This window comes from Leucoraja erinacea, chromosome 15 (assembly GCF_028641065.1).
Source record: "Leucoraja erinacea ecotype New England chromosome 15, Leri_hhj_1, whole genome shotgun sequence".
Lineage (NCBI taxonomy): Eukaryota > Metazoa > Chordata > Chondrichthyes > Rajiformes > Rajidae > Leucoraja > Leucoraja erinaceus.
The window spans coordinates 15022834-15044717 of record NC_073391.1 but is presented as its reverse complement, the minus strand read 5'-3'; the positions used below and the strand labels follow the sequence as shown (position 1 = coordinate 15044717).

The window sequence follows — 21884 nt, the reverse complement described above, 5'->3', positions numbered from 1 at the left end:
ATGATATTATTCACCTCCACTAAGTTTTTTCTACACCTCCATTGCTGCAGAGAATACAATCCCAGTTAACAAACCTTTCTTCAAAGTGAAAAAAAAATTCCAGACCAACCAACATAGGTCACATAATGGAGAATTCGCCTCAATCTCCATTTACGGGGACAGTGTGGAGAGAGCGTCCAGCTTTAAGTTTCTGGGCACTCACATTTCAGAGGACCTCACATGGTCCACCAACACTGCTGCGCTGGTCAAGAAGGCACAGCAACGACTGTTCTTCCTGAGGACATTAAAAAAGACTGGTCTGCCCCAACAGCTGCTGACAATGTTCTACCGCTGCACCACAGAGAGCACATTAACGTATGGCATCTCTGTGTGGTATCTCAGCTGCACGGAGGCGGAGAGGAGAGGTCTTCAGCGCGTCGTCCACAGAGCGCAGAAGATTATTGGGACACAGCTACCAGACTTGGAGGGCATCTACCACACACGGTGCCTCAGGAAGGCCGTCAGCATCCATAAAGACTCCTCACACCCTTGTAATGGAATGTTCGAACTACTTCCCTCCGGCAGATGTTACAAGTCCTTCTACGGCCACACCTCTAGACTCAGTTACCATCTTCCTCCCCGTCTCTTCCCCCTGCACCCCCCCTCACACAGGAGCGCGGGCTGGCCCAGGTGCTCTGTGTCCAGCTGGGGTCCGGGGAGGTGAGGGTCAGTGACCTGCAGGTCGGGCATTGGAGCGGAGCCTTAGCCCGAGATTCATCCCCGCGGCTCCGGAGGCGGCACAGACGCCACCACTCATCCGGTCCACTCCTGGCCGGGGTTAAAACTCCATTGGGTGTGGACAGAGCGGCCGACGGACACAGAGCCGCCGGAGGTGAGGGTGGGAGGTGTGACCCTCAGGGGCCGGTGCTGGGACCACTGCCGTGTCTCACCTATAAACACCATCTGCAGGGGAGAAATTAAACTTTTTTTCGCCCCCAAATCATCCCACGGGCCGGTAGTTCACAGCCCTGCTTTAAACAAATGCCCTCTAGTTCTTGAATCACATATCCTGGGAAAAAGACTATGAAGTCACATTATATATTCCTCTCATGGTTTTTACTCACCTCTAAAACAATTTTTGCTTTATTTTGTGTTTCCAGCACCTGCAGATTTTTGAGCGTGAGAAATTTGTGATCAGCGTGAGAATTTTGTGAAATGCGTGAGTCCAATGGGTAGGCAACATCTGTGGAGGAACTGGATAGACAACATTTTGGACATTAATCAGGCTACTTGATGGATGGAAAATCATCATAATAAAAAAATAAGATGAATGATCCCATAAATATATGACCTTAAAAGGAATCATTTCATTAGGTGCATTAATGGGGGTGTGGAAAACTGATCGTCAATAACGCTTTCAGGATATGCTATAAAGGCACATCTTACAAATTCAGCCATTCATGGTCATGCCTCTTTACACGTGTGTTTATCGAGGCTTGGAAGAAGGTAAATATAAAATAGCTATTAAAATGATGGCAGACTACTGCACTGGTGTTTTAAATAATCCATCTGTCTCCTGTGAGTTGATTGGTCACATGGCCCCTGCCCCACCTGTGTTAAATCAGGAACAAGGCAGGTTTAGTCCCTTTAAAAAAAATGCACGTTAACCTTTAATCTGCCTGTTCTTGAGGGTTTAGATTCAACCCAAATATTTCTTAAAATGGAATGACTACAGCGTATCTTAGTTCTGAATCTCATTTCAATGTAAGACAAGATATCAGGTTGAGACAATACTTTTGGAAAGTACAAGGAACTTCAAATAAAAATTGCCAGTCGTATATAGATAAATGGACCATTGCTTTAATGGGAAGAAATTATTTACAGTGCTATGCACAGTAGTCAATTACATGTTAGAAGCATCCTGAATATTAATTATTTACCTTGTACCAAAAGTATTTTAATTACATTTTAAAGATGTGGCTATCAAATCAAAAGGTAAGATTTCAGTTCTTAAAGATAGTGCATACAAATTTCATTCAAAATCTTAAAGTCATCCAAATTTCTTTACAGATATAGCAGTAAAACATACTACTGCAAAATATGTTTTGTTAATTAGAGATTTCTCAATATTTTGAACAAAATAAAAAAACAAATGCAACCATACACAAAGCATTAAAAAAAAAGAGTCAAAGTACAATTGACCAACAAGTAGACATGTGGATTTCAAAAGCATATTTGAATTTGCACACTTAGTGCCAGTGACCACATGAATTTCCACCTCAAACAATTTCCATTCATGCATGCAAGATGTTTTTAACCTATCTTTTCTTCCCTTTGCTCTATAATGGATGGTAATATCAATGCATGCCCATCAATTCTTCCAACAGCGATCGTGCCAAGCTGTGTAAGTGTGGGTCACAGGTGTGTAGCTTAGTGAATGGTGAGTCCAAGAGTGAATCTTCTTAACCAGTGGAATTTAATATTTGAGAACGAAATAAAGGAAGAAATGTGGAGAATTAATGGTGCGATGGAAATCAATGTCAAATCAGAGTCACAATGAGGAATATACAACAGGAAAGAAAGATTAAACAAAACTGGTTAGCAAAAAGAATTGCATTTCCCCAAATTAAAATTTTATTAAAAACAGAAAATCCAACAGCAATGTGTCTCTAGTGCACAGTTAGTGTGAAAATGTAGCAACCTCAAGAAACACACAGGAAAGTTCATGGTGAGCTGCTGGGTTTTTACAAGGCTGAAGAAAGACTGGCTAAAAGCACTTGCTGGTTGAAATTCATGTAGAATCTCTTCAGCATCAAAGAATGGTGCCTGTTTACACATTAATATTGTTCTAACACTTATTTATTCCTGTTAGGACTGTAAAAGATTTAGAGAGTTCTGCAAAGAGACAACACCACAAATTTATTTCCACAGTTTTACAAACATTGTGAACATTCCCCATTTAAAGTAATGTTCCAATGAAACAACAAGGCAACTCAAATATCAAAGTGAGGATAGATGACAATTAGGCACATATTTATCCTTGAGAGATAATCAACTATCTGTTGCTCTGTATTCTGTGCATTGCTAGAGCACTTTTTTTATACAAGCTACCAGGTCCTGTGGTGTCGGTTTTTCAGCACTACAGTTCACGGTCAATCCCTCTGATGCCATGGCTTCAGCTGTTGTTGGTCCTATTGCTGCAAACTAAAAAGAAAACAATTTAACAAAATAACCAATTTTTCAACTGACATGGATGAATGAATGAAATTTATCATACTTAAGAGAAAGTCATGTTGCCAGGGCACTGTACAGCATCAGGCCTTGCATCTTATTACGCATGTTGTCCAAAAGACTTACCGGGGTAGTTGCCTAATCCCTCAGTAATCCCTTACTAATTCTCAACTAATGACCCATCACCTTCAGAGCTACAGTATTGAATTGAATTGAATTTCCTTTATTGTCATTCAGACCTTACGGTCTGAACGAAATTTCGTGCCTGCAGTCATACATACAATGATACAATAATAACAACAATAAACACAAATTAACTTCCACCACAGTGAGTCCTCCAAACACCTCCTCACTGTGGTGGAGGCAAAATCTTAGGGTTGCAGTCTCTCCCTCTGCTCCCTCTGCGCTCCCAAAAAGTCCCGCAGCTCACCAAACCCCGCGAACGGGCCGGTTCAAACACTGCGGCCCGGGGTGCTCGAAGCCGCCGCACCTCCAGTCCAGCACACGCAGCCGCCGGCCCGCGGCTGAACCCAGGACTCTGGACACCGCCGCCAGAAAGTCTTCCCAGCCACCGGAGCACCGTCCCAGCCCCTGGAACCGGATCGCCCTCACTAATTCTCAACTAATGACCCATCACCTTCAGAGCTACAGTACTCGAGACACAAAGCTCACATGAGAATGGATTAGCTATTAGAAACACGAATAACCTCGTCTAGTCTTGACCTGTTACAGAGCTCATAGATGTTTAAATAGTTTTGTACTGGGAAAATATACAAACATACAAATTATGAGTGTGAATAGGCCACTCAATAAGATCATGATTATTTTGATTGTATCCTGAACTCCATATTTCCATATACTCCAGTAACTTTTCACCCCTTATCAAACATTTTTATAACTTTTCTCTCAGGAGGTTTCTCAAACTCACAACCCACTGAGAAAAAAAAATCTAATCTTTGACTTAAAACAGCCAATTGCTTAATATATATTTTTAGTTTAGTTTATTATTGTCCATAATGAGCGCTTGCTCTCTGCTATCCCACAAGATAAAGCCATCCTTTTCATAACTTTGTTAAGATATCCAAGGATCTATATATTTTAATCAAGACAATTCTTCCTCTTCTGAGCAGTTATAAGGTCCACCCTTTTAATAACTGACTCGTACTAGGTCTCTGTCTTGTAATCTTTCCCTGACCAACTTCCAGTGCATTTACAGCTTTCCTGAAGCAAGGATGTACAGAGTATTCAAGATGTGGTCTCCCCAAAACACAAATGATTGAAGCTGAACCTCCTAATCTTTGTACGTAATTCCGTTAACATTAGACTAAAACATTCTTCCATCCTTCGTAATTACCTTTTGCACTTGCATTCCAGTCCTATGTAAATAAGACACTGGGACAATATCTCAATATCTCAGACATCTGCAATCTCTATTAGATGACTCACTCTTCTTAGTTTTACCTGCCAAAATGGACAATTTCACAATTGCCAGATCTTCATCCACTCAGTTAATCTATATATCCCTCTGCAACCTTCTAAATGTAATTTTTGCAACTTACCTTTCTATCTACTTTTGTGTCCTTATCTTTTGCAATCTTATCTTTGGTGCCTTTATCCAAGTCAATGATACAATTAATAAAGATTTGAGGACCAAGCATTGATCCTTCTGATTCACATTACATCTTGCGAAACATAAATTACCCATTTCAACCTACTCTGTTTCTTATTAGCCAGACAATCTATGCCAAAGATGGACACAAAATGCTGGAGTAAATCAGCGGGTCAGGCAATATCTCTGGAGAAAACGAATAGGTGACATTTTGAGTCAGAACCCTTTTTCAAACTCCATGCCTATATGCTGTCTTCTGGACCAAGAACGCTTCCAGTTGGCAACCTAATTTCCATCCATGTCCATGTTGCCCTCCAAATCATTTTGTTTTCCATAATAATGTTCGATTGGCACTAGATCAAATGCTCTTTGGAAATCTAGGTTGAAACCATTCCACATTCTCCAGACGTTCACAGGCAACCCTGGAAATTTGATCCTTTCCAAAAAAGTATCCACTTCCTTTTAGAATGCAAACATTGCATGTACTCGCCACTGCTTACCCTGGCTGCACTTTGACGTTTCTAACAACACCCACGTAATTACAAAAAATTGGGTTATTTTTGATTCTTTGCCAATCAGCATTATTCTATGCACACTAGCTCCTTAATCTTTTGTCATTCATAGAAGCAAAACAATTAATATACAAGAGGACATTTGGCCCAATGGTTCTGTGCCAGTTGGAAAAAGATCTACTTTGAACTTGTTCCATTGCTCTGCTGGTCACAGCACTTCAATTATGTAATTAAGTATTTCTTAAATGTGACGAGGCTTTCTAACTTTCTCACATTTCCAAGCGGTCCTGACCACCTTTCTTCAAGAAGGGAAGAAAGGTGGTCAGGTCTGCCTGGAAATGTGGGAGAGGTATAGATTACTTTAACATGGGACTCCAAATCGGGAGGCACGGATTTAAAGCAAATAGATCCTTCCTACTTACTCTGTCTAGGCCTTTCGTAATTTTACAATAGATGTTTCCTTGGCCTCTTCTGTTCCACGAAAATAAACTTTCAATGGGATGATTAAAAGGATTTTAAGATCAGACAAGCACAACAAGAAAGGCATTTACAAATACTGTACCTTGATTTGATTAATGGAATCTCCAGCCAAATCTTTAATGGTCTTCAAACAAAATCTGACACCAGAAGGACTGAAAAATGTAATACTTGCTGGGATTCCCTAGCAGAAAAGAGGAAAACAATTTAATTTCCTAATTTTAAACTGTAAATTACCTTGAGAAGCGGGATCATATTTCACTAGACTAGTACTGCTGCATTTGGTTTTGCCATGCTCAGAACATACATGGAAAGTTTTGTTGGCCTAGAGTATCCCAGGTTCCCACAGTGTGATCTATGTATTGGTTGGTGCAATGATGAAACCCCTACTGCAGAAACACCACTGAAAGCTTTGACAACTGGTATACTCCACCCTCAGCTTTTTGTTGCAAAGCTACCGTTAATTAGTCTTTAAAGGACTGACATAAAAATCATGAATAATTCATAAAATTAAAACTAAATAATTATTCTAAAATTAAACATTAACTATCATCAGCTCAAAATACTTATAAATAATTAAAAACTATAAACTAATCTGAAATAATTCAAAACAAGGAACTTATCTTTCCATTTGCTTTATATCTACAATATTATTTCCTATTAAAATCAGTACGGTTTCAGATCTTTAACAGCAGTTTTACACTTCCCTTCCCTTTAGAAGTTGCACATAATGTGGCCATCGGAGAGATTGGTTTATCTGGCAGAATCCACTGAATAATTCATTTACAGTGTCTTATTTCATTTAGGATAAATAGGAATGTACAGCATAATGATCTGAATTGCATACCTGCTCTGAAAAATAATCACTTAAAGCCTGCTGGAAGGAAGGATGTGGAGATGTTTGATAGATGGTGAAACTGTCCAAAGGCACATCTGAAACCAGTATAAATATTTGCAAACTTTAAGAAAAGTAAATACTGTAGCGCAAAAACTCTAAGCATTGTATCATCACTTTGTGTACATTGCTCTCTATAGAAATGCAGCGGATCTTAATTAACATTGTTTCCTACGAGGATTGATTAAAACTATTGCATCAACTAAGATTGGTTTTGGGCAAGTGTAGAAGCCACATATATTCTAGTAAAATGTTAGACCAAAAAGGGAAGGTTTTCAAACATTTCTGAGAACTCTGGCTTTCACTTTTGAGAAATAAGTTTAGATTTAAATTCTAAATGCAATTATATTTTCATTATATATTTTTAACACTAATTGTTTCTCACAGAATTAATACCTACTCTTTTCATGTAGACATCTGGGGAGTGTCTCTCTTTTAAGTGTACCACATGGAAATAGAAGAGGCAGGGAAATTGAAGAATTGTCTGTTGAAAGCAGAACAAGATTTTTAATTAACAAAGGCTCTACACAGCATTATAAAATCTAGTCAAAATAACAAAAAGATGCAAATCGACATTTTCCATCTATGAAATTGTGAGGGAGGGGACGTGGTCGTACAAATAATTAAGAGGTGCTTAAATCCCATCGCAAATCTGTGAATTCAGTTTTGGGTCTTTCCAATAACTCATCTTATCATTGATTTCTATAGTATATATACACCATTCACATAATCTATTTTATTTACTATGGCACATCATTTGAAATTTGAAATTGCCAATGAGCTAGTGATTTTCTTAATATATTTTTAAATAGTTCATTGTTATACAAAAACCTGAAACTGCAAATAATAAAACTATCTGAAAGTAGACCTGTGCTAACATGCCTGGGCACACATAGACAATGCTGCTTTATATGACTCACAACAATATGCAGTGGAGTGCCCAACTTTGATCTAGCAACTGTACATTGCATTCCACCAATACTAACAGGGAATAATTGATGCAGCACAGCTGATAGAATACCTAATAAGATTATCTCCAACTATCGCACATATTATTAACATTTTCCACTTGCTACTCAAAACAAATCCAGTATAATAACTGATACATTGAAGAATATGCGAAAACTCTCATAAAAAGAGTTGAGACGAGGATATCACAATGTTAAAATACACGTGGACAGGTACATGGATAGGATAGGTTTACAAGGATGTGGACCAAATACAGACAGATGGGACTAGTGTAGATGAGGCATGTTGGTTAGAGTGGGTAGGTTGGGCCGAAGGCCATGCTTCCACGCTGTATGACTCCATGATTCTAAATGATCCAGTTTAGTTACTTTTCCATCTTAAATAAAAACATTTTTTTGTGTAAAAATCAGTATGATATTATGAGTGAAAGTTGTTCATATGCATAAATGACCACAGCAATAAAATGTGTGAACTACATATGAAATTGTTTAAAAAAAAAAAAAAAAAATTCTAAATGTTTATTCACTTACTTATACAGATGTAGGCAGCTAATTTTTCAGCATTTCCAGATTCTTCTCCTAGTGGTGCAAGGCCAATTTCCTTTACTTATATCAAAGAAAAAAGATGTTTTACTGATTGCTGAACTAGAAATACACATCAATCAATCTGACAGTAAACTGAGGGAAAGATGACAATTGTTCTAAATAATCTGAATTAGTATTCGGTTCACACATTATCATAAGAACAGCTTTGTCCTCCACTTTGTTTTTTCAATATGAACACATGAATTATGGCCTCTCATGTCTGCTCCACCATTCAATGACATCTTGGTTGATCTGATATTCAATCCTAACTCCATTTTTCCATCAATTCTTGGTAATCTTTTATCCCCTTATTCATCAAGAATTTATATAATTCTGACATAAAAACATTAAAAGCTTTGTTTTCACTGTCACCTGCGGCAGAGTTCCAAGGAGTAGACCCTTAGAGAAAATAAATGTCACCTCATGTCAGTCTTAAATTGGCAACCCCTTATATTTAAACAAAATCTCCTAGTTCTAGATTCCTTCACTCAAGGAAATATCTTCTCTACATTTATTCTGTGAAAATGTCTTAGGACCGACCTCATGTTTAAAATAAACAATTTCTCATTCTTATAAACTACAATGGATACCACCCTAAGCTGATAGGTTTTCCTCATAAACAGTTTGCCCATTTAGACACAGTCTGACACAAATGTTCTATAACATGGTGACTTTTTTGGTTGTGAATATAAGTGCAGTATTAGATTTCCAGATTCAAATGTTCTAGGCAAAACCATTGTTAAAATGTTTCCACATAGGTTCACAAGCATGACATGCTTGAAATGACAGCTTCTACAGAGACATAACTTAAATCCTATCTAATACTTTTGCCAATTTATACACACACACTTCTATTAGAGAATATTCAAGAGTAATAGAATGATGTGGATAGGAGGCATTGTTAAGAGATATTGTAAAATATCTGCTCAGGACCACACAACCACACCCCTTTCCAGTCCTTACCCCCCCCCCCATCCCTCCCTTATTTCCTATTTTCTTTCACCTCCCCCATCTGCTGTACCTGACCAGCACTCGCACACTCCTCCCTGTGTCCTTATCCCCACAAACCTATTGTTCCCATCAGCCCACTACCCCTCCCTTATTTGGTTCCACTCATTTTTAAATCAAATTTTATAATCTTCAGCTCTTTATCATCTCCACATCTTTGACCAGCCTCTACTGCCATCTCTGCCCTTCCCTCACCCACTTGACTCTATTTGCCAAATGACCTCGACTTGCCTGATCCATCTATCGCTTGCCAACTCTTGGCCCATCCCTCTTTATGCTAGCTACTTCCCTTCTACTCTCTCAGTCCAGATGAAGAGTCTCACTCCAAAGCTTTGACTGTCCATTTCACTCCATAGATGCTGCCTGGCCCGCTGAGTTCCTTTAGCAGTTTATTTAATGCTCCAGACTACAGCATCTTCATATCAGGTTTTGGTCCTTGCCTGACACAATGAATTTTATATTTTCCTATTCGCTAGCAGGTATCCCATTACTGCTTTTAATCCTATTTTGTTTCTATTCCTCACTCCCAGGCATCTGATTCTCATCTTGTGAAAATGGGAAATGTCAAAAGGCTACAATAGTTCTAAATTAGTATCGTATTCTAAATCTATTCCAAAATTATTTTTTACTGGATAATCTTTCAAACATATTTAATTTACTATTTATTTCCCCTCCAAGTATTACTTTACATATCTGTAATATACATGAAACTAACTATTCTTACCCAAATTTGCTGTAGATTTTCCCACAACATAGATAGGTTTTTCATTCCATTGTTTTCTTAAAGAATGATTATACCACGCTGTTAAAAACATAGGAAATTTTACATATCATTGAAGAAATTTAGTTCATGATTATAGATTTCCTGATGATATATTACCAATTGCTTCTTCTTAAGCTTTTCACTGTATCCCAATATGTGACAAAATAATTCAATGCCAATAATTACCAATCACAATCAACAATATTACCAAATGTAATTTTTTTCAGAGTTTGCATTTAAAGAAAACATTGCTAGCCTATAATATTTATAGATCAGTAAACAATTATTTAATGATAAGGCATTAAAAAGCAAGTGGACGAAATATACAAAAAAACAAATGCTGGAAGAATCAGCAGGTCAGGCAGCATCTGTGGAAGGAAATACACAAGATGATGTTTTGGATTGGGACCGTTCTTCAGACTGATTTACAAGACTGATTGATTGGATAAATACTAGTTATGTCGAGAGATTGGAAAAGCTGGGGTTATTCTCCTCACAACACAGAAGGATATCAAATAATAATGAGAGAGTACAGAAAGGAGATTGAGAACCTTGTAACTTGGTGCTGAGCCAACAACCTTTCCCTCAATATCAGCAAGACAAAAGAGATTGCGATGGACTTTGGGAAGCCAAGTGTTACACATACACTGGCGGTGCTGAAGAAGAGATGGTTGAAAGCTTCAACTACTTTGAAGTAAATATCATGAGCAACTTGTCCTGGACCACCCATATCGAAGCAATGGCTGAAAAAGCAGAACAACTCGTCTACTTCCTTAAAAGACTTAGGAACTTTGGCACATTTCCAACAACTCTTACCAACTTTTACAGATGAGCCATGGACATTTTTTTTTATCAGAATGCATCACAGTGGTTCAGGAACAGTTCTATCCAAGACTTCAAGAAATTGCAGAGAGTTGTGGATGTAGCCCAGATCATTACACAAACCAACCTTCCTTCCAGTGACTCCATCCACACTTCACGCTGTCTCAGCAAGTCCACCAGCTTATTCAAGGCCGAGTCCCACCACGGCCTGACCCACTGAGTTCCTCCAGCACTTTGTGTTTTTTTTTATTTTATTTAAGTCATTAATAGGTGAGAGATAACACCTCCCAATTACAAATATGAATATTATTAGAGGTTAATAATTCACTTACCTTCTCTAATACCCCCCTTCTCACACAGACATAACTTCACAGCATCTACAGCTCTGGGACTGGTAAATATCAGGCCACCATAAGCTTCAGGGTGTGCAAGCTATGTACAGAATAGAACTAAACTATTATTGCAGAAGTAATCCCTTACAATGCAGAAAGTACAATTTAAATGCCTATTACAAAATGACTATAAAGTTCATGTGAATATCACAGTTACCTGACCATGTATTCAAACTTTTCACAATCACTTTCTTTTAAAAATGAACATTATACTTAATCACCATTAATTTCAGCACTGAATCTCAACTTCATATTATAATTGTATTCAAAAGCTAAAATCTCTTTTGGATATAATCACTCTGCATAGCAATTGTCTAACCAACCATAGACATGCACTAGTCTATTAGGAAAACACATTGTCTATACTTAGATAATAAAAACAAAAGTCACCTGTACATTTCTTAAGTATTTATCACATTTCAGTAGTTAAGAGCAGAAATCATTCAATGTTCAAAGAATGCTTACTTTTCATTTTATTGTGTAAATTCACAAATGTTTCTTGTCCCAAATGATTTGTTATGTCCAATGAACTAGTTAATAATCATCTCTTACTTGCTAATCTGAAACAAAGTAACCCATATGGGAAAAAAAGGACATAAATGGCTGGAGTAACTCAGCTAGATAGGTGGCATCTGTGGGGAACATGGACAGTTGACGTTTCGGGACGGGACCCTTTTTCTGACCCTTCAATCCTATAAGGATTCCCAATTATCCACGTATGACTAATATACAACTGTAATAAGATGAGCATTATTAAAGTAACTGATAATAACATGGTCAATGAAGAATTGTTTACACTAATATTTCAGAATGACATTGATCAGAAATTAATGAATTAATTTGCTAAATGCATCATAACAAGTGCATTATTTTCCTACAGCAATGTACAAATGTACTCCCAATGTACTCAATACTCCCAGCAGTTTGCGACAATTAAATTCAGCACACAACTGTTCGGACTACAAAACATATTTGGATTTAATGTCTCACAAAAAAGTGGGTATAGGGCTTTGTGGATATAAAATTAAACATATTGTGATAATGTAATGTTATATACCATTACAGATGTGACAAAACTGCTAATCTATATTTGCAAACCTCAACCTACATTAAACCTGCATAAAGTTGTAGTTGTAAAAATTAACTGTGTAATAACAAAAAATGACATCTAAATGATATTCCTACTTGTATGTAATAATATTTTAAACAAAGGCTGGATCAGGCTGACTCTTGCTGGCTGTTTCAATTGGAACTGCCATCATTGAGCAAGAAACTGAAGTCACATGCTTCGAAATCCATTTGTAAAATCCTGAACTTTCATAAATCTTGGTGTAAGGAGATGATTTGGTTGTAACATGTTGAGTAATGATTCCTTATTCGGAAAGGGTTAAACGTAGTGTGTCAATTAAACTGGAGTTGTCGCCAAAGCCATATGCCTGCTTCTCTGCTAAATAAACAGCACCATATTCAAGCAAGCAGTTCGCTTAGAAAAACGATTGAATGTTTTGGAAGGTAGACAAAAATGCTGCAGAAACTCAGCGGGTGAGGCAGCATCTATGGAGCGAAGGAAATAGGCGACATTTCGGGTCAAGACCCTTCTTCAATGTTTTGGAAGAATGCTTAGGCTAACTTATAAGGACCTTGCCATGAGACCACCTGCAGGATCACTAAGGCAAACCGTTGTCTTCCCAGAGACATCCAAGACTAGCTCGATGTCTGTTGCGACAAATAGCTCTTGTTTTCAGAGATCTCTTGTTTGTGATCTCTAGTTTGAAAGGATACTTTCAACTGTTATTCTTAAATTCAGGTTGAAACTCGGGCTTTTGGGTATAAACATGCCTGTTGCACATGAGCTTATAGGACTTCGCCCTCAGAATGGGTCATGACCACCGGGCCAAGAGAAAACTGCGAGCTGTGCTGCGGACAGAGCTGGCTGCTACTCATTGGGGGTCCCACCAAGCATTGCTAAGTATGTTGTTAATTATAAATCCTTTGTCCACCATAAAACTTGCATTGATTAATACCTTGTTTGCGTCGTCTCCGAGTCCGAAACCAAATAGTCGTAGTCAAAATTATTAAGATAAGTGTTGCTTGCACCATTACGCATGGCTAAACTCAACGTGTATAGCTTATCTGGGGAAAAGCTTCTACAATTATTTAGCTTTGATTTGGTGTTCATAATTATTTGTTCTTGTACTTTTAATTTTCATGTTTGAAAACTATACCTTCAATTTTAATAATTTGTGAAAGTATCTGAATAAAAGGCAATTAAAATCCTAGTGATAATTTTCACAGTTGAAAGAGCACAATTTCCCAAGCTGCCAACCACCAGGAACAGCACCTTTGTATTATGCTAACTAATAAAATAATCAGCTTTCATAACATACAAATGGATAGAAAACATTTAGGGTCAAATAAGGGCAAATAGGACGAGCTTAGATGGCATCTTGGTCGGCATGGACAAAGGGCCTGTTTCTGTGCCGTATGACTATGATAAATGGACTTTAGGTGGCAGTGAGCTAGCAAAATAGATTCTCCACATCAGACCCAGGTAAGTGCAGATATGAGCACACTTCAGTCACTGATTCCGGGAGAGAAATTCAAGTAAACAAGATCTGTTCTAATATTTATATTTTAAGTTTCATCTTCAACATTTTTCACAATTTGTTTTATTGACATAAATAAGTAATTGTACAAATATTACACACGCAGTAAACTTTAAAAAACCACGCCGGTTTCATTAGTTACATTATTCACATAAACAAGTACTTTTCATTTATATTTTGCATCTAATTGTTCGAAGATGCTTCAATGAGTAGACAAACAAAATAGTTGAATTGTTGAAGGAGATATTTGTAGATAAATAAACAAAAATTTGGCCAAAGAGAGGTGCTTTTATTGTGCATCCTCACGGAGGGAAAGAAGGTAGAAAGTTGAGATGGGTTACAGAGGAAGCACCAGAGCTTAAAGTTTACACAGCTGGCAGTAATGCATTATTTATGCTCTGGTGGTGAGAAGTGGAGGGAGCACAGAGTGTTTGGAGGGTTATGGTAGTGAAGAACATTACACAGGAGGAAAAAATACAAGTCACAGTTGTTTTTAAATCTGTGGCTCGCTTAACTAGTTGGCAATGTAGGCCACCAATCACAAAAATAATGGGTAAACATATTTGAAAGAAGTTATGGCATAATCAGCAGAGTTTTTAATAACATTAAGTTGATTGAGAGTTGAATTAAAGTTAAATACAAGGTGCAGAGATGATCTAGGTTATAGCCTAGCTATGAACATGCGCAATGTTAAGCATGAATCTATGAAATGTTGGGCCATACATGGGAAGGTAGGACGAGTGTAGATGAAGGCACTTCAGTTGGTGCGAGCAAGTTGTGCTAAAGGGCCTGTTTCCATGCTGTATGGTTTCCATAAAGAGGCTTAGATTCAGCATGAGGGGATAAAGACTGTGACTAGAACTGCAGACAATGGCTACAGATTTCCCAGTTCTACTGTTCATCCATTGAGAAATATTGGAGGGTTCAAAAAAACAATGATGAGAAAATGCTGAGGCCATTAGTGTAAATGTTGAAAGTGCTGTCATATTTTCTGATAATGTTGTCGATGGACGATGCTTATATTTGGAAAAAGAATGGATCTAAGATTACATGAAGTAATTATGTGAGTTTGTGGGGAACAAAAGCTGTTACTACTGATTAGATAAGAATAGAAGTAAGCAAATGCTATTATACTCATTTGGAAAATAATGGAGGAATGTTGGAATAGGATGATGTGGTCAACTGATTGAGAATGTCAGGAGTTTTGGATTATCAATATCATGAGCATACAGGATATATTTAATGATTGTGATCAGCTTCACCTCAGTGCCGTTCCATGGTAAACATAAAACTGGATTATGAAAATTCAAACAAGAAGCTCCAGACACCAACGGCATAGATTTGGAATGTAAAGACCAATTTGGGGATGGTAGTTTGAAATGGTGAATCAGTGATATACTTTTTTTTGAGGGAACGCATGACTCTGGATTGAAAGAAGGGAATGGCAGTAACCGAGGCATTAACAATGTCAACAAACTGTTGAATCCAGGAAGAGAAGTCGTACAATTAGCGGCTTGATAGGGGAACAGTATCGATAAGGAACAAGGTCTCATGGACTAGATGATTTATTCAGAGAACCGACAAAATATTTAAAGTTTGGTCTGGTGGTTTTAAGGAGAAGGAAGAAAAGTGATCGGAACAGAAAACTGAATAATCTAGTTGTTAAATGACCTCCTTGCACTTGTCATGTGTGTTCAATGTGAAGGAGACGGAGGAGATTGGTTACGAAGAAGCTGGGTGTTATCCCTGCAGATCAGGGTGATCATGGAGCAGTTTGATGGAACAGTTTTTCCAGATGAGAGCAGGGTGATAATATTTGTGGTTCAGCCAAACCCAATGATGAACTGATGATCTTTAGGAGTACTATAGCATAATAAACGAAAATGTAATGCCATCGGTAATATTATAACACCGTTCAATTGTCTCATGTTTTATTCCTATTTGGGCTCTTTATTATAATATTGTCATAGTGATTATGTGCATTTATTTTTTTTTTAAACTATATTTCAGTTCATAATTTTTGCTCAATTTTAACTTAATTTGCTGTTTTTCCTGCACATTTCATAATGCATCCATTTCCTAAAGACTGCATTCCATTGCCAACTAAAATTTATTTTAAAGATTTGCAAACTTCAAGAGTTCTGAATCGCCAGTATCATGGTGCATAAATCTTCATATTTTCTGTAACATAATTCAGATGTCTTCACTAACATAGACTATCATCTCACTATCTAACATAAGGTACAGCATTAATTGTCTAAGTGTTCAATATTTCACTACCCGTTACCTTTTTTGATAAGTCTTGAAGTGATATAAACTCAAAGGATAAAACAGGAATTAAAGTTGCTTGAAGGCCATGTGAAGCAAATTCCTGAAAACAAATAGTCCAAATTATAAAACATTACAGAAGTTAATTTCTTTCCATATGCAATTGTAAAGCATCATTTAGATCTAGCATATTCAAATAAAATCTTCAACTAAAATCTCAGGCATAACATCTGTGTTGCATTGAATAACATTTCTAAGAAAATACTTTCATGATTTTGGAGTGGAGTTACTCCAGAACTTTTTTTTTTTTTTTGTAAGCCAGCATCTACAGTTCCTTAGGTTTAGTTTTTCAGTTTTGGTTACTTACTACACTATACAAATACAACAACAGCAAAATGATATGAAATTTTACAAAAGTTAAAATATTTCAGGGGACTTACATGAACATATGGATCTAGTCCCAGTTCTCCTTCCTTAGGATCTTTAAGCAAAAGGACTTTCATTTCTCATACTTCATCCACATTGTCAAGAAGTCGAATGGCAAATAACTGAAATAGCTTGGAGCACAAGACCATGAACTGTAACTTACAGATTTAATTTCAAGATAGCATTGTGTCAAATAATCATTGATGACCTCTTTGTAGCAACACCCTTTATTAGAAAGTAGATATCTACACTCAAACTTAAACCATCATGATGACCCTGCAGTCAGGAAATCACCAATTTGAACAAATGTCTTTTTAGATAAACCTTAACTGTTGAGATGAGCAGTGCTTCAGCCCCTGTGGCTCCTTCTGTATTGCAGTTCACAGTTCATTTATTCACTGAGCATCCAGTTTATTTTTATATTAAAATGAAATTATTTGGGGCTTTTCACTTTGTTTTCAAACACTTTGCTCAATAATTTGTCTTGTTTCACCCTATAACAAAAAAATACACGTTTCTTTTTGTGCATTTTCTTTTCTTTGTAAATGCACCTGGCTGAAACTTAGATCCTCTCTCAGTATTTTACATAACGTTCACTTTCCATGTTCCTCCTTACATTATCCATCACTTTATTTATCACATATCTAGAATGTATGCTCTTTAGCATAGAATTTCCATCTGTTTCTGATAGCCACAACGCATGCCATGTTTTAATGTTCCCAGAAATACAATGGATTCTGAACCAACTCAGCATTCCATCTTCCCAGCACATCCAACCTGGCCAGTAAACATAACAAATGTCAGTGGCATGTGGCCAAAACTGTGCTAGCATCATTGAGCTCTTAGAGTTAGCCAAATATGGTAAGATTTCACATGTCATCAAGTTAAAGCACCCCTCTCCTACCAAATACAGCTGCAGGGCCTGAACAATCCCTAATTAGTCATTTGGTTGAGGAAAAACATGGAAAAGTGACACAGTGCTGGAGTAACTCGGTGGATAATGCAGCATCTCTGGAGAACATGGATAGGTGACATTGCGGATTGGGTCTCATCTTCATACTGATTGTGGTAGGGCATGAAGGAGAAAGCTGGGAGAGAGGAGGGGCAGGACCTAACAATTAAAAAGTGAACGCAGCTGAGGGGGATTTTTGACGACCAGATGGTTGGACAAAGGCCATAAATGAAAAGACAGAATGTATGAGACAAGGATTAAAGAGTTGCAAATTGTGATGCTAGAGGAAGGAATATCGATGGAAGGTGAGGAGGAGTGGAGAAATACATGCAAGTCCAGGTGTGGCACAGGGGTGAGGGGTGCAGGGGGTAAGAGGTTGGGGTGTGGTTTGGTAGTTACCTAAAATTGGAGAATTCAATGTTCATACCATTAGGTTGTAAGCTACCCAAGCAGAATAAGAGATGTGGTTCCCTCAGTTTGCATGTCCTCACTCTGGCAATGGAGGACACCCAGGTCAGAAAGGTCAGTCTGCGAATGGGAGGAGGAGTTAAAATTCTTAGAGATCCAGTAGTCTTTGGCGGACCGAGCACGCCTTCGGCGAAATGGTCGCCGAGTCTAGACTTGGAATCACCGATGTACAGGAGGCCACACTCTTCAATAGACAATAGGTGCAGGAGTAGGCCGTTCGAGCCAGCACCGCCATTCAATGTGATCATGGCTGATCATCCCCAATCAATACCCCGCTCCTGCCTTCTTCCCATATCCCCTGACTCCGCTATCTTTAAGTCCTATCTCGCTCTCTCTTGAAAGTATCCAGAGAACCGGCCTCCACCGCCTTCTGAGGCAGAGAATTCCACAGACTCACAACTCTCTGTGAGAAAAAGTGTTTCCTCGTCTCCGTTCTAAATGGCTTACCCCTTGTTCTTAAACTATGGCCCCTGGTTCTGGACTCCCCCAACATCGGGAACATGTTTCCTGCCTCTAACATGTCCAAACCCTTAAAAAATCAATCAATCAATCAGTTTTATTCGTCACATTGCACATAAAGTGCAAGTGAAATGAATTTGTCAACAGCGGTACAATGATAAAGAACACACAAACACAATAAAAATTTAACACAAACATCCACCACAACATTCATCACTGTGGTGGAAGGCACAGAAATTGGCCAGTCCTCCTCCATTTCCCCCTTAATAATCTTATATGTTACAATAAGATTCCCTCTCATCCTTTAAACTCCAGAGTATACACGCCTAGCCGCTCCATTCTCTCATATGACAGTCCCCCATTCCAGGAATTAACCTTGTAAACCTACGCTGCACTCCCACAATAGCAAGAATGTCCTTCAAATTAGGGGACCAAAACTGCACACAATATTCCAGGTGTGGTCTCACTAGGGCCCTATACAACTGCAGAAGGACCTCTTTGCTCCTATATAAAGCCCAACATGCCATTCGCTTTCTTCACTGCCTGCTGTACCTTACTTTCATTGACTGATGAACAAGGACCCCCCCAGATCCTTCCTATTCCTCCTCACCCCCCCACACACACCCCTTTTCTGGAGGTGTAGTCCATATAACTGTGAGAGTAGATGTCAGTTGATAGTTGATAGTATATCCCTGCTGGGGACAAAAAAGATCAAGAAAGTGAGTGTCAGAGATAATCAAAGTGAATTTGAGGACAGGGTGGAAGTTGATGGTAAAGTTAGCAAAATCAACATGTTCCAACGTGGGTGCAAGCGGCAGCCCCGATGCTGTCAGCAACGTGGTGGATAAAGAGTTGGGGGTGGTGCCAGTGTACATTTAGAACAAGGACTGACAGTCTGATGTCATTACAGGGGACAGACTATTGACTTACATCTACTACAAACCCACTGATTCCCACCCTGCTTCTTGCAAAGACACTATTCCCTCCATAAATTCTCTGTCTCTGCCACATTTGCTTTCAACATGAAGCTTTCCATTCTGGGACATCTGTAATGTCCTCTTTCTTTAGTAAACATCATCCCCCCCTGCTGTCATAGGTAAATCCCTCAATTGGGTCTCCTGTGTACTGTAGGTCTTCTCGCATCTTACCTCCCCCCAGATGGATCAAGGATAGAGTTCCCCTGGTCCTCACATTTCACCTGTACCTACTCTAACCTGATCTATTGCATCCGATGTTCTATTGTGTCCTCCTCTACATTAGCAAGACCAAGCGAAGACTCACCAACCATTTTGCCAAACACTTGTGCTCGGTTCGCCAAGGCCTACTGGATCTCCCGATTGCTATCCATTTTAAATCCTGTTTCAATTCCCACACCAACCTTTCTGCCCTGGGCCTCCTCCATTGCATAGTGGAGGCACATGCAAACTGGAGAAATAGTACCTCATATTCTACTTTGATAGCCTCCCTTGGTGTGAACAATTAATTCTCCAGTTTTAACTATCTGTTCCACAATAACCCCCCCTTCTTTACTCCTCCCCTCTTCACTTCTCACCTTTGCCCTACCTGGACTAGCACCTATTCCCCGCCCCCCCTACATATGTTCCTTTAGCTTCGAATTGGCAACTCTCATCCTTTTATTTCACACCTGTCTTTTCATTTCTGGCCTTTATCCAAAGATTTGCCTAACCCCCGCACCCCCCCCCCCCACAAACCTCTCCTCCCCTGTATTCACGTATTGCTGGCCAGGCTTTTTCCTACACCTCTTTTAAAAGTTTATCCACCCCCACTATAATCAGTCTGAAGAAGCAACCTGCCCTGAAATTTCACCTAGCCATGTTCTCCAGAGATGCTGCCTGACCTGTGGAATTCCTCCAGCACTTTGTGTCTTTTTTTCCCCTGACCAATTTCTGCAGTTCCTTATTTCTACACTTTCATTAGAGCAGCTTCAGCAATACTGGCCAGCCATACTATACACACTGCACATTTCAACTGGCATTCTGCCAGATGACAAAATATCTGTATATGTCACCGAGTGTAAATTTAACTTACAATTTGTTCTTTGACATTTGTTATTTGAGTGTACCCATTACAGCTGCTATCATTTTGCAAATGTCCCTCACGTTATTATTTTTGCTCTACATGGAGGAGCTCTTCACTATTTCCATCATATTTGTCATTCATTCTTGATTGCTTTACATGTATCAAAGGTCAAGAGAGTGAATATGTTCAAAACAGAACAATGAAATTCTTACTCGCAGCAGCACAACATAATATGTAAATATGGTGCTCTGTAAACAACATAATAAACGAAAATAAAGTTCAGTATATATTTACATATACAAACAATAATAGTGCAAAATGACAAAAGCAATGCTTCCATGTTTATGTAATTCAGAGCTTATTTTGAGGTTCAAAGTTTAAAAGCCTGATGGCTGCAGGGAAGAAGCTGTTCCTGAACCTGGACATTACAGTTTTCAGGTTCCTATATCTTCATCCCGATGGCAGGGGTGAAATGAGTGTATGGCCCAAAGATCCTCCGCTATAGGATCTTTGGTATGGCCAGGGTGGTATGGGTCTGATGACGCTGGTTGGTTGCCCTTTTGAGGATCCTTTCAACAGTGGGGAGGTCACTGCCCGTGGTGGGGATCTGTCCTATATATGTCTATCACTATATCTTTATCACAAAATACCTCAATCACTCATTGATCCGATCCCCTAATTATTTCTCTCATATTATGTTTATTCCTCACTCGTCCCGTCACTCTAATTAGCACAGTCACTCATCGAATGTGCCCTGTTGTGTTTCTGTATCACAGCATCAAGTTAGACACTCATTGACAGGCACAAAGTAACTCAGCGGGACCCCCGGGCAGCATCTCTGGAAAGAAGGGGAATGGGTGGGTGATGTTTCGGGTCGAGAAGTTTCTTTAGACTGAAGTAGGGTCTCGACCCGAAACATCGCCCATTCCTTCCCTCCACAGAGGATGCCTGTCCCGCTGAGTTACTCCAGCTCTTCGTGTAAACCACAGATCATAGAGCGGTGGGTGTAAACCACCATCCATCTGCAGGTTCCTTATCTTTGCTTCACACATTGGTTGAGTTTATCTCTCACGCACTCACTTATCCTGCCCCTCTGGATACGCGCTCTCCGCTGCCCCCGACATGTATGTATGTGAGTGGGCGGCAGCAATGGCAGGCAGTGTGTTTACTCCATGTCCCCGCCGCCGCCGCCGTCAGTCAGTCAGTGTCGTCACCGCTTCTCGATGGTTCCGCCCTCGGGCCGCCCCTGATTGGCTCCTCACTGACGTCAGCAACCTTACGGCACGTGGGCCGTCAGGGTCAAAGGTCGTGACCCCCGGGCCTCAACAGCAAAGATCGTAGAGGGACAAGATAGACCACTCCTCGAAAATCGCGTAGTATGACGTGTGTGACCGTCGACGCCATATTGTTAAGCATTTATTGGG

The 21884-nt window shown here is 39.1% G+C and overlaps 1 protein-coding gene across 4 annotated transcripts; it reads right to left on the bottom strand.

The window, feature by feature from the left end:
• Nucleotides 1–1819: 1819 nt before the first annotated feature.
• Nucleotides 1820–21688, bottom strand: uros (uroporphyrinogen III synthase). 4 transcript variants are annotated; one of them, XM_055646719.1, is made up of 11 exons: nt 21541–21632; nt 19050–19115; nt 16556–16675; nt 16135–16218; nt 11182–11281; nt 9989–10066; nt 8203–8277; nt 7104–7187; nt 6656–6741; nt 5894–5992; nt 1820–3183 (listed from the first exon to the last, which is right to left on the bottom strand). In XM_055646719.1, the coding sequence occupies exons 3-11, from the start codon at nt 16616–16618 to the stop codon at nt 3064–3066; spliced, it is 789 nt and encodes a 262-aa protein (XP_055502694.1). In that variant the 5' UTR covers nt 16619–16675; nt 19050–19115; nt 21541–21632; the 3' UTR covers nt 1820–3063. The 4 variants fall into 4 exon arrangements, with proteins under 4 accessions (XP_055502694.1, XP_055502693.1, XP_055502695.1 ...); XM_055646718.1 differs by lacking the exon at nt 19050–19115 and having other exon boundaries at nt 16556–16672; nt 21541–21687; XM_055646720.1 differs by lacking the exon at nt 19050–19115 and having other exon boundaries at nt 16556–16672; nt 21537–21652.
• Nucleotides 21689–21884: the final 196 nt, after the last annotated feature.